The 17,300-nt window shown below is 37.9% G+C and overlaps 1 protein-coding gene across 1 annotated transcript in view; it reads right to left on the minus strand.

Annotated features, from left to right (window-relative positions):
* The window catches only part of ATP8B4 (ATPase phospholipid transporting 8B4 (putative)), a 261,101-nt gene that overhangs the window by 132,325 nt on the left and 111,476 nt on the right, over positions 1-17,300 (minus strand). Inside the window, exons 8-9 of the mRNA XM_032174818.2 lie at positions 12,810-12,880; positions 8,691-8,773 (exon numbers count right to left, since the gene is read on the minus strand). Of these exons, the coding sequence (XP_032030709.1) occupies positions 8,691-8,773; positions 12,810-12,880 (154 nt within the window). The remainder of the gene's footprint in view (positions 1-8,690; positions 8,774-12,809; positions 12,881-17,300) is intronic.

The raw sequence follows: 17,300 nt of genomic DNA on the forward strand, positions 1-17,300 counted from the left end.
TACAGTATTCCACCAGAAAGAAACCTGGGCCTTGTTTGCCACATGTGTCTGAGAATGCATGTGATTCCTTTCAGCTGTTCTATGCTTCTTATCTTGATTAGATTCAGAGTTCTGGGGACTCTCAAAGGCACCATATAACTTGCCCCTAACTGGCCAGAAGATGTTTCTAGCTTCTTTAATTCTAAACCAAGGGCATGCCCACTCCATATCAATGAATCAATTCGTTCCATTATTTCAATATGAAAATATATATTCAGGATGGGGGTTCTCCAGATAGAAAAAGAAACCACAAATAATCTTTCACGGACCCTGACACAAAACATAACTATTAGATTAATATACATATCCACTGCAAACAGGTGAGGTTACATTTTTATATATAATGAGTACAAAGACATGAAAGAACAGAATGGAGGGAGAGAGGGACAGAGGGAGGAAGGAAAAAAGAGAAGGGAGATATGAAAAAGGAAGCTGTGAGTAGATCCAATCAGGGTTTGAGCCAGAGTCAGGGGTGAGATTAGTACCTACAAAGTTCTCTCTCTCAAAAACAAACAAACAAAAATACATTTACATTTAATCAGAATTCAAAAGGGCAAGTTGGAACATAAAACATAGCATTTGGAAAATAAAAAGGGGACTGTATCTTTAGCACTGATTAAAGAGAAGGGGGACCACGTAAGCCTAGAGAAACTCTATATTACACTGACTCCATCCACTCTCCAAGCTGCCTTCTGAACTTAAAAGAGGCTTCTTAGGGGGGTCCCCTTTCTCCCTAGGATGCTCCCTTTTAAACTACTAAACAGAGGTAACAGCAACCAGTTGCCACATGGCCACATCACTCCTGACCAACCAGATCACTAACAGACCTTGCATTGAAAAAGCAAAAGCAAAGAAAACTGTGAAAGGAATGAGGGACTCATGGCCTCAGGGCTGCTTTTCCAACCTCCACCTGTCTTTCCCCAATATAACAAAACTACTGCCTGAAGCCTCCCCACTTAGGCACTCACTGGCGGTTTCCCAGACATCCCTATTTCCCACTGCTAAATAGAGACTGCTGGCAGGAGGATTTGGATAAGACAAACAACCTTGCCAAGGGAAGGGGCTGAATTCTGGTTAGCTCCATGATAGCCTATCACTGATAGTAAAAAGTAAATTAAAACTGATCTAAACTGGCTCAAGTTGTTTCGACAACTATGTTGCAGATGAGGAGACATTTTCTAAATCCCTGAATTCAGTATCTTTTTTTCTTGACCAATAATTTTCACTCTGAATTGTAAAATCTTGAATTGGCTATCACCAGCCAAATCTACATAAAATAACAGGTTGACAGCAATGCTTAAAGTTTATTCCAGATTCTTGACCCAAGACTCAATTTCTCAGGCTTCAAACTTAGCCACTTTAAAAAAAAAAAAAAAAAAAAAAAATGTGCTTTGGGCAAAAACAACATGATATGCAATCCCTGCCAATAGGAATATAAAAAACAGGTTCATTTGATCATTTCTATTGTCATAAGCAAAGACTGACACGGAGGCAAATACAGCCTTAAATATGTTGGCTTGCCCCTCCCTGGCCTCACACCAAGGGTGTGGTTCTAGACAGGAACAGGCAGTAAGGCCAAGGAGTACTGCCTGGGTTCTTGGAGGCTAAGCCCCAATTCAGCCGTTCTCAAAGAGTGTGGTCTCGGTGATGTAAATTCTAAATACAGGCCCCAGTCAAAACAAAATGGTGGGAACAAAGCCAAACTACATTTGTTTTTATCATCAGAAGTGCTTGGCTTCCCCTTTTTAAGCTCTATTAGCATAAAACACACACTTCCCAATTTCTTTTGTACCACTTTCCAAAAGGGATGAACAGATTCCTTTGAAGGGAGCACTGTATTCACCTCTGTATTCCTATAACCTAGTATACTATCTACATAATAGGATCTTCGCCGAAGAGATGTATAGAAAAAATTTCAGATGATTTCCAGAGAGGTTAAGAGATGAGATGGATATCAGAGCAGATCTAAGAAAAATGGAAAAAGTGGGTATATTTCCATAATAGTAACGAAGGACTAGAAAATCAAATAGCCCAGGCACAACCGGCAGGGCTTAGTTTGGCCTAAATCTAATGGGAGTCGAGTAGATCTGAGGGTACTGAAAAAAGGTGAGAGCATTAAAGTGCATTAGAAGCAATCAAAATGAGAGCCTAGCCATGAAGCATAACAAGGCTGAGGGGAAAGCTCTCTTAGGACCCTTCTTCCTTTTGCTAGTAGAATCAGAGAAGAGAAAGAGGCAGTAAATGATCAGTTTGACAATCGATGAGGAAACAGTTTAGGAAAAAATCGCATCATCTCTCACATAGTCATTTATTGAATACATGTTTGGAGCACAAAGTCATCTTTTATGGGCAATAATAAAGCAGGAAGAAAATCATGTCAATAATGAAGTGTAAATACAATCAAACTAGCTGGTCATATCTGTTCGCCCCTCTGAAGAGAAGACATGAAAGGAGATTGCAATTTATCCATTTGACAATCACACAGAAACGCTCTAGACCCATACTGAAAAAAATCTACAGGATCTCATTCTGGACCTTCTTCATTCTAGATTTAGTCAGCTGGATTGTTGGTTAATTACCAACTTGACAGACTTCTCGAGCTAAGTATTTACCTCAAAGTGAAAGTCTGTAGTTTATCATAAAAATGGAACTCAGTGCCCAATATTCTATGATTTTCCAGAGAAGCTGGCTTCATCTCTTCATGTACATTATTAATAGAAATAGTTCTTGATTATCTGTACTGCAACTCTTCCATAAGACAAATCATCCAGCAAATAAAACATCAATATCGCTGTTCAGGAATTTCTCTAGCCAAGAGTTTTTTAGCGTTTTAGAGATTGTCCACTACTGTTTGCCCTGATGATTGTGACAAATATTTATTTATTTTCTTAGAAAGAAGAGGGTCACCTTCCTATTTTCTAAAGCCTCTTTACTCTTCAACCGTCAAGGCTCACCCATCCATCATTACCACCATAATAGCATGTCGCCACCAGCAGTAAAGAGGGAAATTATTCTTCATGCCTTTACATGGAATCTATGCCTCATGCGTCAGCTGTGCTGTTGGGTTGTGCTCCTGTCCAGGTGAATAGGAAAGCTATCTGGTAAGCAAAAAAACTCACAAGATGCTAACCAAGCTATTTTATTTTTTTAACCAAAAAGAGATGCTTATTTTTCCATATTTTAATTACACACATGCTGTTCTTTAGAAAGAACCACAAAATATACAAGGATTCCTGAATAAAGAGTCAACCTTTCCCGGGTTCAGAATTCAGCATTAACAGTCATACAAAATATGTAAACTTGTCAGGAGTTGCAGAAAACAGATCTCAGTTCAGTCAGTAACAATATGCAAAAGGTTCTTAAACACATTTCAACAATTTACATCCGGGGCTTTCCCCAAGGAATAAGAATGTCCAGTTTACATAATAATAATTGACAAGTATTTCAGTTACTTGTTTATAAAAGCTTTTCAATTCCCATAAGACTTTAACATGAAAATCAAGGCCCAATCTCTTTTTATATTATATTTGATCTATAATATTAGATCAAGTTATGTATCTTTTCTTATAAAATTCAAGAGATCATAAATCATTTTTTCTGATGTTTGAAATGTATAAAAATATTTTCATGAGAACTTTTCAAATAAATGGATTTACCTGCCAAAATTCAACTCTCTCGTGTGCACTGGTCTCTACATTTGGCCAAGTCTTCTATAAACTCTTGTCAGGGATCCTGACATTCAAAAGCACTGAGAACACTGCTACGTTTTAAAAATATGATGACCTCATCCTTGTGCTGGATGGACTTGATCTCTGGTAATTAATTTTGTACCTTTGGGTTTAGAATATTTTAAAATTTCATTTATTTGCCTAATCAAAAGCTAAGCTCTTGTGCTAATTTTCCCTAACCCTCCAATGCTGTCTTTCCACTTTGGTTTACAGCCTGGGGTTTTGTGTCCTTTTGTGTCCTTTGTAAAATAGGCTTTACCAGAAGTCCAGGGTTCATAGTCTGGCTTCTCCACTTAACAGCCATATGACACTGGGAAAGTTAATCAATTGACCTGGGTCTCTTTATCCATAAATTGAGCTAACAATAATCTCTTCCTTCAAGAGCTGTAAGAGTTTAACAAGATAATGTGTGCAATTACTCAGCATGGTGGCTGGTACATAGTGAGTTTTTGCTCACATATCAACAGCATGTTTAGGGCCTGAGAACTTTAGGACCTTTACCTTATCAAAGTCTTCTTTAGGGATGAGCCCTTGTTCAAGTCTGTCTTCTCCCCTGGGAAATAAGCTCTATAAGAGCAAGGCCTGAGCCTGACTTATTAACCACTGTATCCCAGTCTTAACAAATCCCTTGGCCTTGTGTTAAATATACATTTGCTGAATGAATAATGGGTGACTGCATGTATGGATGAAAGAAATAAGTCCACCAGAAAGACATTATCTTTGAATATAGATGCAAAAGTGAGGAGGCAGAGAGACTTACCAGAGACATCCTGAGGTTTCAACCCATCTCAGTTGTGACCCTATGTGTCCGAAACCTGGAGTCCCCAGCGGGAACTTCTCTTGGGATAGGAGTGGGAAATTCAGGTCTTTAGATACTTGGAAGATGTGCTTTTATGATTCAAGGACAGAAAATTGTAATTTGGTGCTAGAGAAAGTATTTTGGCAAGTCTCAGAAGAAAAAACACACGGTAACCAGCAGCAAAAATAAGGCCATACCCAGATTTGCCCAGAAGTCACAAATTAAAACATACACTTAGCACAGATAGAACATGGTAAACAGTGTGCCTCACATATCTTCTCATCGATTATACCTTGCCAAAGCTAGCCAGGGCATTGCCAAACATATACAATGTTGATAACCTATTTTAATTTAAACTAAAGGATGCAATATCTGGTTTTGATTCCCATGAGTCAATAAAGTCTTTTTCCAATCACCAGAGGAAAACCTGAAATCTATTGATATTTCATTAGGACAAAAGTGAATAAAGACACAACAAAGGGAGTAGAAAAAGAACAAGGAGCAAAGGATCAAAAGAACCTTGATAATATATGGAGAGATCATTTATAATTCTACATACTTTGTTTTGCATCTTGTACTTAGGAGGTACTTAATAAACAGACTTAAACTAATTAATATGGAGAGAGTGATGAAAACAAAGATAAAGAATGACAGAAAAGTGACACTGCAGATGGAGAAAATAGCTAACATAAAAAGTGAAGGAGGAAGATGAGATGAGAACAGCAAGCAAGAATACAGGAAGGAAAGAAAGGAAAGAGAAGAATGGTGAAATGGAGTAGTTAGAAAACCATGTGCTGATAGTGGAGTGTGTGTGTGTGTGTGTGTGTCAGAGATAATAAAATTGAAATGTGTAAAATAGGGCTTGGAAAGAAGTGATGGAGAAAATAATTGAAGCCCAAGGAAAACAAGAGCAATCGTGGGAAGGATTTAGGGTTTATTAACTGTCCTAACTTTTTCAAAGACTTCCATGCCGCACCTTGCATCATCCTCTTGGTCTTTAAATTTGGCTGCTAGCTGGGGGGAATCTAATTTGTATAGTGTTTCTAATTTATTTTTCCTTAATTCATCTATTCATTCTTCTGATGCTTTCTTAGAAACAGGAAATTATATTTTTATTTATTAGAATAAACCCATAAAACGCCCTGTTGCCTTGAACTCTAAGGTAGACTGAAATGCAGCCCAAGATTTTAAAATGAAAAAGTAAACTTAACAAAAACCTGGATTTTAGCCCAGAAATGTACCAGCCTCATGAATCTGGCATTACATGTTTTCTGAAAAGCTGACCACAGCTTAAATATATGTAATCATAAAAAAGAGAGGTCTGTGTTGCCTTTATTTGTAAAAACAATTATTCATTGGGGACTTGGTGAGTTGCCCATTCTGTATGAAGCAAATTCAAGTCATATCTAGTAAGTAATAATTATTACCACACCTTAAAAGTAAATTTTGTGAAGTATTTTTAAATGGCTATTTTTATATATAAGCAAGTCCTTTAACTTCTCAAGACCTGTTACCTCATCTGTAAAATCTTAGGGGAGGAAAGTGTTTTCAGCCTGAGCAACACCACTTGTATTGGTTTAAATTTGGAGCTACTGTGTTCCATTTTCTTACTTCAGAAAGGATCTGAAGTAAAGACATTTTAAAACTACCATGCCAGCTGATCCCTCTCCCAGACACCTGCCTTCCAGGAGGAGAGGATCCAGCACTCCTTCTTGGTCCTACAAGGCCACTTCAGGAAGCTTAAGCTTCCTCCTCACCCCATCGTTTCACACTCACTTCCCAGTCTCTTTACGTTAGGCCTTTCCTTTGCCCTCCCATGTCTTTTTGGGGCCTGATACTAGTCTTCCTCTCGGCCCCCCAATGGAATTTGTAACCATTTATTGATTCATCCAGCAGGGATTTATGGAGTACCTACTATGTGCTAGATGTTGTTCTAGAAGCTTGGCGTACATCAGTGAATAAAACAAAGATCCTTGTGTAGCTTACACTGAAGCAGATAAAGATGGACAATAAATAACTAATGTTAAAAATAAATGAACTATCCAGTATGCCAGATAGTGCTAAGTGCTATAAGAAGAAGAAAAAGCCAAGCAGGGTATGGTGGATTGAAAGTATAAGGAGTCATGCTGAAGAGAGGGATGCTTAGCCCCAGTCCTGCAATTCCATGTAAGAAATCCACCTAATCCAGCCTGGCTCCTTATGCATTATCCTGGCATCGACTTACGTGGCCATGATTCTTGGAGGGTGTGGTAGAGACTGTTAATGCTCAACAAGTATTCATATTTGTTATTTCCCAGCCTCCCTTGCAGTTAAGTCAGGGCCAGGTGACAATGTTAGCCAATGAACTATAGGAGGAAGAAGAATTTAAAAACCACTGTGTCTCTTTCATCTTACCCTTAGCCCGATGCAGTGATCTCAGATGCCATTAGTCCAGATACTGTGGCTCCGTGATGGAGAAGGCCACCCAACCCACTCAGAATGTGACATGAGCAAGAATAAGTCTTTACTGTGTTTATGCCACTAAGATTGCAGGGTTGTTTATAACTGCATCATAGTGTAGCCTATCTGGGCAAGCATCTAGGAAAGAATGGGACCTAAATAATTGTTAACAATCATGTTCTGCTTTTTGATGGTTAAGAACACTAAAAATCATGAATTTCTACCTCCTCATAGATCAATAGAGGTATAAAGGTACAATTCTGCCAGGAAAGAAATGAGTAATATATTTAGGTGGCCCTTTTGGGACTCCATAAATATTCAGTGAGGTATTTTAAGCAAGTATTTTGATTCATGAACACAATTTACTTTTCTTGGATTCACATAACAGTAAAATTTCATTGAAAAAATTACTTAGTAGAAAATGTGTAATTTGTTTTATTCCAATCAAAATATTTCTTGGACCATTCAGTTTCCTGGCTATTCCCTGACTTAAATCTCAATTTGGAGGAATTTTTTTTTTCTATAAACATCTGTTATAAAAGCACTCATTTAAGAGAGATTAAAATATTAACAGAATCCAGACAGTTTACAAGCAACTGCAAAGCACAGGCAATAGGAGCTTTAAGCTCTGCACTGGAGAAACTTTACAATATAAACTTGCCTGTGCTTTAACTCATGTGATTATGCTAAGACTCTTGTCCATGTTTTCCCTAAGTGGATCCCCCAAAAACACATTTTGGAAGATTGTCTCAAACTCATGAAAATCCATTAGTAAATAAAGCCAATCTGTATGGATATACTAATATCCTGGGCCAGACTGACAAGTGGGTAAAGCAGGAGACCACTGAGGAGTGAAAGGGAGACTCCAGAGATTCTCTCTGCAGCCTATTATGGCGCCTAAAATCCTCCCATCAGTGTCTCTTTCGTTTGACTCTTGAAGTATTGTGTTTCTCTGTGGTATCTTAATCATAAATGCAGATATCCTTAGAATTGACGACATCTGGAGGTTGTTCCATGACTACTTAAGAATAACTTTAACAGAATAGAACAAGATATAGGTAGAAAAGGAGAGGCAAGAGCGATTATACTGAAGATTGGGGACCAGCTGAATGGTATGAAGATGGAAATACTAAAACCGTGGTCTAAAATAAAAGTCAACAGATGACCAACTGATTAATAAATCAGAATACTCTTCTTGAACACCTAATATCTTCAAGACATTATGCCAAGCGCCGTGCAAGGTACAGAAATACATGAGGCAGGATGACTGTCTTCATGAGGTTTGAGGTCTACTAGTTAGACTTTGTTATGGAGCCAGGAAATGGATGGGTGGTTAGACCTAGAGCTAGAAATACAAGGGTGGCCAATATTTCTCCTCAGCAAGTCTGTATATGGCTCCAGCAAGGCCAACATCAGGCGAGTAGAGGGTATTATGGGATTGAAGTAAATGATATCTAAAGAGGAAACAAGCATGAAATGAACGATAAACTGATAAAGCCATTCTCTCCTTGGCAAACATTTTTACTCTTTTTAGCATGAGAAGAAATTACAGGCTTTGACGCCTGGAGAATTTTATGTCCTTCCACCAAATAAAAAGAAACAAAAATTGGATCTCCCATAATTAGTTTATTGCATTACTTTTTGGGTTTGAGATTTTTGTTTGTTTATCTGTTTAAAATACTTACCATCAAATCTTGCAAGTTTGCTGATATCTGCTCCAAGTTCTGAAGTAACTGATAGTGCATGGCGGACTTTTAGGTTCGTTTCCCTGTGAAATTATTGACATGACATGAATTTTTATACGAAACAGCCCAACAGCATCCTACCAAAGCAATCAGGTGGGTGTAGTACATGCAAAGCCAAACCCAAGAGATCCAAGAAACTCTCCTTTGAATGTCATTCACACTTCGCTCACTGTTTCAGGAAAGTGGGCAGGGCTTCTTGGACTCCTAAGAGTTGGCATTCTACCCATGGCACATCTTTATAGCAACACACTGATCTGTTTTGCAGTTTGAAAGAACAGAGGACATAACAAATATGGTTTCATTTGAACCTACTCAGACATCATGCATGAGTTACAAAACACATTCAGAATAGGAACACAGTTGCCAAATAAAGGAGGCTACTATCACTCCAGAGTCTACTATCTACATAGGAGTTTGACTTGCAAAAGATGGTCATGACTAATTTCACAGCAGCTGAAATTTAAATGGGAAAAGGAATATAGCTTTCATTTTCTTGGAGAATCAATCCAAGAAACCCATAAGTCTAAAATAGACAACCTAGACAAGCTCAGCCAGTCACAGTGAGTTGGGCATCTTCTTATAGGTGAGACCACACATGTTTTGGACAGATGGCTCTCTGATACTCATAAATGGCCAGCAGTTAAGATTCTATGGCCATCACTTACGTCTTGTTTTAAGGGCTTGCCATCCCAGTTTTTTCACTGAATTCAGCCTAATTCTTATACTGTAGCTTAAGATCAGCTATCAGAGTTCTATCTTTTATGGAAGTGTTTAGTGGTGCTTTCATTCAGTCAACAAATATTGATTAAATACATGCCCCAGTCACCCAAGATACTCAATGCTGCCCCAAGAGGATGACGATCCCCTTGGGGAAAACAAGTGGTAGGTGAAAAAGCAAACATCACTGTGTGGAATTTTACGCAAACCCATGAAATAACTCATTTTAGACAGCCAAAAAGCAGGTACCTAAGAAGGCATCCAATCTTAACCTTCCATAAATGAATTTCACAATCATGTAGGACAATATGAGTCCAACTCAAGGAATACCCATTGCTAAAATAGCCTTCTTCAGGAAAGACTAAGTTGGATGTATAATTCAAGCTAGTTTGTTTAAAGGTAATCTTATTAATCAAAACCTGCTGATTCCTAGGAGGCAGAGATGAGTAGGAATTGAGATAGTCAAGAACTTCATAGATGAAGCAGAAATTGAGCTGGGCTTGACGGACAAGAGTGAGATAAGTGGTATAGAAGCTAAAGGGTAAACATGTCCATCCACTTAAACAACTGTTCAAATAACTGAAATAGTCACACCAAAAAAGCCAGATAGCCCTAGTTCTTTAGCCCTAATCTATGTCATGTCATGTCATTTATCAAAGTTTATCATCATTTTGAATTACTTCCTCAGGATCTCTTCCACTATTTCACTTCTACCTTCAAATGTGAAAAACAAAAGAGGAAGAATAATCACACATAGGCCTTCTTGATACTTTTAAAAAGTATTTTTCAAGACTCCTGATTAATGCCTTCATTGTCATTCCACACTCTTGCTTAATCTACCTGAGTATCTTGATAAACTTCAAAGTGATTTTCAGCATAAGAAACAATACCAAAAGATGCTGTGTACCCCTTATTCAGAATTGCATCTTACTACAGTTTCACATCTTGCAAAATATAGTATAATATCACAACCAAAATACTGATATTGAAATAGTTAAGATACAGAACATTTCTATTACTATGGGATCCCTCATGTTGTGCTCCATAGCTGTCTTTCCCACCCCATCTTAACACCTGGCAACTACTAATCTGTTCTCTATTTCCATGATTTTGCCTTTTCAAAAGGCAAAATTTTATAAACAGAATTATACTATATGTGAACTTTGGGATTGGCTATTTTTAGTCAGTATAATTCTCTGAAGATTCATCCAGAGTGTTACATGTATCAGTAGTTCACTCATTTTTACTGCTAAGTAGTATTCCATGGTATGGACGTACCACAATTTATTCAACCATTGACTTATTGAAGGATATTCAAGTTGTTTCCATTTCTGGATGTTATGAATAAATCCACCATAAACATTCATGTACAGGTATTTGTACAAACATGTCTTCATTTCTCTGGGATAAATGCCCAGGGGTGAAATCGTTGGGTTGTATGTTAACTGCATGTTCAGTTTTTAAGAAACTACAAAACCATTTTCCAGAGTGATTGTAGCAGGTTACATCCCTACCCACAATGTATGAATGATCCTGTTTCCCTACTTCCTTGCTAGCATTTGGAGTTGTCACTCTTTTTCATTTTAGCCATTCTGATAGGTCTATAGTGAGATCTCATTGTAGTTTTAGCTTGTATTTCCTCAGTAGTTAATGATGTTGGGCATCTTTTCATGTGCTTATTTGCCATTTGTATGTCCTCTTTGGTGAAATGTCTCTTTATGATATTTGCCTGTTTTCAAATGGGATTTTTTTTTTTTTTTACTATTGAGTTTTAAGAAGTTTTTTAAAAATATATTCAAGGTACAAGTCCCTGGTCAAATAGATGGTTTACAAATATTTTCTTCCAGTCTGTTTAAGTCCTCCTAACAGGGACTTCTGTGGAATAAAAATTTTTAATTTCATGAAGTCCAGTTTATCAAAGTTTTCCTTTTATGGATTATGTTTTCTGTGTCAAGTCTAAGAATCTGACTAGCCAGCTCTAGGTTTCAAAGATTTCCTCCTATTTTTTTCCTCAAAGCTTTTTATACTTTACATTTAAAATCAATTCTGTAATACTTATAGAGCTATTCAAATCATCTATTTCATATTAAGTGTATAGTCTGTTTTTCTGAGAAAGTGGTCCATTTCTTCTAAATTGTCAAATTTATGTGTGCGCAGTTGTTTGTAGTATTTCTTTTTTACCTTTATAATGTCTGCAGGATCTACACCAAATTGCCATGGTTCATGCATAATATTGCTAATTTGTGTCTTTTTTTTTCCTTTATCAGTATTCTTAGAGGTTTGTCACTTGTATTGATGTTTCCAAAGAACTAGCTCTGTGTCGTTGATTTTCTTTATTTTTTGTTTGTTTGTTTTCAAGTCTATTAATTTCTGCTCTTATCTTATTAGCTCCTTCCTTCTGCTTCTTTTGGGCTTATTTTGCTGTTTTCTAGGTTCTTTAGATGAATGATGAGATTATTTGAGAATTTTTCTCTTTTCAAATGTATGCCATAAATGTTCCTCTCAGAACTATTTCAGTTGTGTTTAAACTGTTCTGCCCAAAGTAGGGTCCCAAAGACTAAAGCACTATTTGAATAGCTCAATATGGCAATAATAGTCTATGGAGTTAAAACCATGGACTCCGGTGTCAGACTGCCAGGTTCGAGTCCTGACTTCACTCTTCAGATGCTTTGGACAAATTACCTGGGCTCTCTAAGCCTTGATTTCATTGCCTGTACAATAGGGCATAATTATATACTACCTACATCAGGATTAAATGATAAATTCCATCTAAAGAATGCAAATACATAGTGTCATTAAAATGTAAGCATTCAATAAATGTTTTTATGCCAGACAAATTAAATCCTCTGAAACAGAACTGCTATATGATCTATAACTAAATTCTAAATTAATATCAACATCAAAACTACATCATACTCTGTTTCTCTCTTCTTTTTCTATGTCTTCATTTGACACAGTTCCAAAAGGTTGCCTTTTAAAGTAACATCAGTCCTTCCTTCCCTCCTCAGGGAATCTTGATCTCTACCCTTCTCATTTTCCCTGTAAAATCACTTGAAATCAAAACAAGAAAAAACTTTAAAAAAAAAAATCTAAGGAATCTTACTGAAGATTCTCTATGTAAAGTTATTCCTGTATATAAGTTTCGCTCAGTGTTTCTGCAAGAAAATAAATTTAAGAGAAAAGACAGTTTCAAAATTACTGCAGAGTAATTAACTATGGACCTTGCAATGTAAATCCTATGTCTCCCAAGAAGATACTGAACAAGGTTAAGTCTTATCTCTAAAGACATTACTTTTAAATAAATTAAAAACCAACTGAATTATTCTAATTTTAATAACTTACCCATCAAGCTCAGCAGTTTCAACGTAACAGAGACCATGTGGCTCACTACTTGATAGGAGAAGTAAATCAGCCTATTTCCAAAAACCATAACAAAAGAACACTTGAGAAGTTAGACTGGTTGAAAGTCTTCTACAGTGTATCACCTCTTGACTACTAACGAGCCAACAGAGCCTTAGAAACAAAGTAAAAGAAGTGAGATCCTGTTCTACCTCTATGTCATATGCCCTGAACCAAACCCTCCCTCTTCCCTGTTTCTCCTTTATATGCCCCTTGACTACCACAACATAAGCAAGGAAAGGAGCTATCATATGAATTAATAGCCACTTGATCCACCTTTTTTGGATGAAACATATAAATTCTATTTTCTTGCTTTGATAATTACTGACATAAAACTCTCTCCAATAAATAATTGGAAATATATGCACAAACTTTAATTACCTAGTGTCATCAGTTAAAAGCAGGGAGCAGGCAAAGGAGATGGGGAAAAGACAGAAGGGAAATAGATGGAGGAAACTAAAAAAATAAAATAAAAATAAGAGGGGCAGGGAAGTTAAGAAAGAGACAAAGGTGGAAAGAAAAAAGTGAAAGATGGTATGGAGCAAGAAAGAGGAGAGCTAAGATAAAGTAGGGACTAAGGAAAAGAGACAGAAGAGAAAATGTAGTCAAAGGCAGTGGGAAAAAATCAGAGACTGAGTAGTTTGGGTTTTTCAGAGATAAACAGTTCTATTCTGATGTCCAGTTGAGCTTTGCATATCACCTATCACAATTCAGTTTTAGAACCCCGGTAGCTCTCTAAATTGGCAAAGTGCTTATCGATTTTATTTCAAATTTCTAAACTTATTTTAAAAATAAGTGTTTTTATAAAATTTTGAAGGGTCTGAATGTCTAAAAAGAATTGGCTTAAATTTTAGCAATTCAGCTTGAGACATTAGCCTAACAATTTTCTAGCTATGTCTGAATGTATGATTGGCATTCCAAATCTGTGACATTTTCTTACCTTTATTTTTAAAAATATTAGAATTGCTTTGTTCTTGAATCTTGGGGGTTAAATTTAGAATCAATTTACTTTCTTGATTGTCTCAAGCTTTTAAATTTGCAAATCAAAAATAGGGTGTGTGTGTGTGTGTGTGTGTGTGTGTGTGTGTGTGTGTGTGTCGTCGGGGGGTGGGGTTTGTCTGAACTGGGATAAAACAGAGCTGGGGAAAAATACCCTGTGACAGCCCCTAAAGGAATAAGTGGGTTTGCATTACCAAGGCTCTTACACAACTCTGAATCGAAGAGCCACAGAAGCTTGTCGAGGCAGAAATTTTCTGACCTGTCACACTGTGAACAGAGCAAAGCCACATAAAGAAAGTGATGCCGCTCTTGGGCCAAAAACTACCCATCCTGATTTTAAAGGGAAAAAAAATTTTTTTGAAAATTCACCTTGATCTTATTTCCCACATTTAAATTTCAATGCATAAAAGCAGGCACAAGGCACTAAACAGCAATAGAGCTTAACAGTCAGTCTGTGGGCCTGCACCTCTCTTCCCCTGAGCTTAAAAGGCTCATTTTAAACAAAATCCAAAATTCTCTAATCCTAAGAATCTGTGATTGAATATAGAGAAAGATGCCTATTTGTACCCAGGGCTGCTTTTCTTTGGAACTGGAATCCAGTGTTACTGTTGAAGACTGGGCGGGGCTGCACTGACACTCACACCATGGTAAACAAGGGGTGGAGTCCCTGCACACAGCTGGCTAGGAACATGTGACTGAGGCGCCACTGCCATCTGGCGGTCAGATTCTCTCCTGAGCAGTGACCCAGCTTCCCACAGGCTGACCCCCACAGGTTCCAGGCTAACTGTTCCTGCTCACTGTACTCTCCAGGACCAAGACGCCTACCTTCCCCACCTCTGCCCTTCTCCCCAGTTACCACCTTTTTCTTTGATGTTCTCTGAACCTTCCTCCTGCTTTCCTACTTCTTGATCGCCGTGCTGGACTCCCTTCATCCATCCTCCCTTCTCCCTGTCCCTCTGCTGAGGCCTCCTATTCCCTTTTGTTAACCTCGTCCTTCAAGGCATTAATTCACTGTGGTTGAGGAGGGAGTGTGAAGGGAAGGCCCAGCAGGGCCAGGAAGGTAAGCGGTCAATGCGCTCATTGTCATGCAGGCAGGCCTATTTTCTAGTGCACTCAGTCATAATTCTGAAAAGGAAAGGGCAGGAGAGCTGCAGAAAAAGCCCTGCTCATCCCTTGTCACCCGTTTGCCAGAGGTGCTGTGCCAGGAGTGGGGCAACACATGGATTTTGGGGCCCACCTTCCCCAGGCCTCTGAGTCTCACAGCAGGCCTCTTCGAGCTGACGCCTCCAGTAAATCCTCCAGGGACCCAATTCCTAGTTGATCCAGAAGCTTGTGCTCCAGATGTAGGTGTTTATGATTCCAAATAATGTAGCTGATATTTAGTGAGGGTTTACTATGTGTCCAGCACCATCCTAAGAGCTTCACACGCGCTATTTTATTTAACGTTCACAGAAATCCTGTAGCGCAGGTCCTATTGTTATCTCCACTTTACAGATGAGCAAAGTAAGGCCCAGAGGGGTTCTGTAACTTCCTCAAGGCCACACAGCAAGTGGAGGAGCCAGGATTTGAATCTGGGCAGTATGAGGCATATACTGCAAGGGATATCAAAATGAGTAAAAACCTCTTTGCTTCAACGATTTGTATAATTTAATAAAGGCAGAATATAAGGGTTCTAAGAGGCTCATTAACAAAATGCTATGAAAGGAGGGCAAATGAGAATGCAATGTTGGGTTGGTAGTTGAGGAAGGGTATCATGGAAGATTCTAGATGCCGTGAAAGGAGGTCCCCAAGGCGGAATGACTAGCAGGAGTAAAAAAGAGGAAAGGAAACGCATGAATATCCGAACTCACAGGCGGGCCAGGGTATCATTAATTCCCATCAGAACCACCTATCATATGCCCCATATTTTCTTTTGTGAATTATTAGTGCCTTTTCTCCTTGCTCTGCCAGGAGAGGCTCTGCTATGTCCTCCATGAAGGAACCGGTGTTTTCCAACACAACGCCCCTTCCCCAACTTCCATGGGCAACAGAAAACAAATATTCCCATCAGAGGGAATCTGAAAAGAATGCACTGAACATATTTGGGTCCTCAGAGCCAAACACATTGTCCTCATAGGTTTATTGGGCATAATTAATGTTTGTTGAGTTAAAGAATAAAGTAAAATGTAAAGCAATGATAACACCTTAAAGCCATACAATTCTTTAAGGATTTATAAAACCCTCTCTCATAATTGTGTCGTTTTACTCTCTTAACAACCCTGTGAGTGAGTAATATTATTCCCATTGTATGGATGAGGAACCCGGGAGGTCATATCTGGCCCAGGAGTGAGGGAGGAATAGACTTACCACACCCACCAGAAGAACTAAATTAATTAACTCACGTAAAGCCCATGGCCCTTCCAAAGTCATTGAGGAACCCAGGGGCCCAAGAGGCTTAACACAATCCTCATGGAACACGCATATAGCTTAAATTGCAGAGCTGGAACTAGAATTTAGAACTTCTGATCCCAAAATGTATGCTCTTTTCCTCTGGTGGGCTACTAAATCACTGGAACACAACTACGAAAAACAGAAAGTATTTCGCTTTGTTTTATGTTTTGTTTTGCTTTGTTGGTGTTCAAAAATCAAAACTACAATGGTGAAAGAATATTCGGATTGTGGCTCCATGACCTGATGGAAAGATAAATTTGTAGAATGAAGTTGAACACTTTTGGATCTCCTTTTATTTTTTAGGCCATTCTCACACATAGAGTTCTTCATCTTCTCTATCATCTACAACATTATCTTTTATTTTAATCCCAAAATAAAAATAAAAAAACAAAATAGCTCATGCATTGAGTCAAAAAATGAGAATGAGATCCTAAAAACGAAGTTTGTATGGTAATAGGTAACATTTGTATTTAAAATTTAAATTTCAGGTCCAATAAATACATATTGATTACTAATATGTACTAGATAGATCATTGTTTTTCTAATTACAGTGATTTGAGAAGAATAAGAAAAAGATGGTGATAAAGAAGAGAAGGAAGGCTGAGAATAATAATGGACATCATAAAATTTATTAACAGGCAGGCTGTTCCTCTAGTCAAAAAAAAAAAAATCCTTGCCTGAATATTTTACCCCCACTTTCTACTGTCGTATAAACATGACAAATAGATATATATCAGAGAGACACAGACAGAAAGAGATAGAAAGATAGAGATGGTTTATTTACAGAAAATAGGTTGGAACAACAAGCAACTCTGATGTGAAGTTATAAAACTTAAAAGATCAATGAGGGCAATGAGACCACAAAAAAAAAGAAAAAAAAAGGCCTCTCTGGAAGTGTGTCCAAGATAGGTGTTGAAAAAGTATAGATGGAATTCCCTGATGAGTCAAGAAAGAGAAAAAGCCCACCCCAGTCACGCCTGGAGTTTAGGTCAAATTAATCTTTCT

Source organism: Hylobates moloch, unplaced genomic scaffold (genome assembly GCF_009828535.3).
Source record: "Hylobates moloch isolate HMO894 unplaced genomic scaffold, HMol_V3 SCAFFOLD_14, whole genome shotgun sequence".
Taxonomy (NCBI): Eukaryota; Metazoa; Chordata; class Mammalia; order Primates; family Hylobatidae; genus Hylobates; species Hylobates moloch.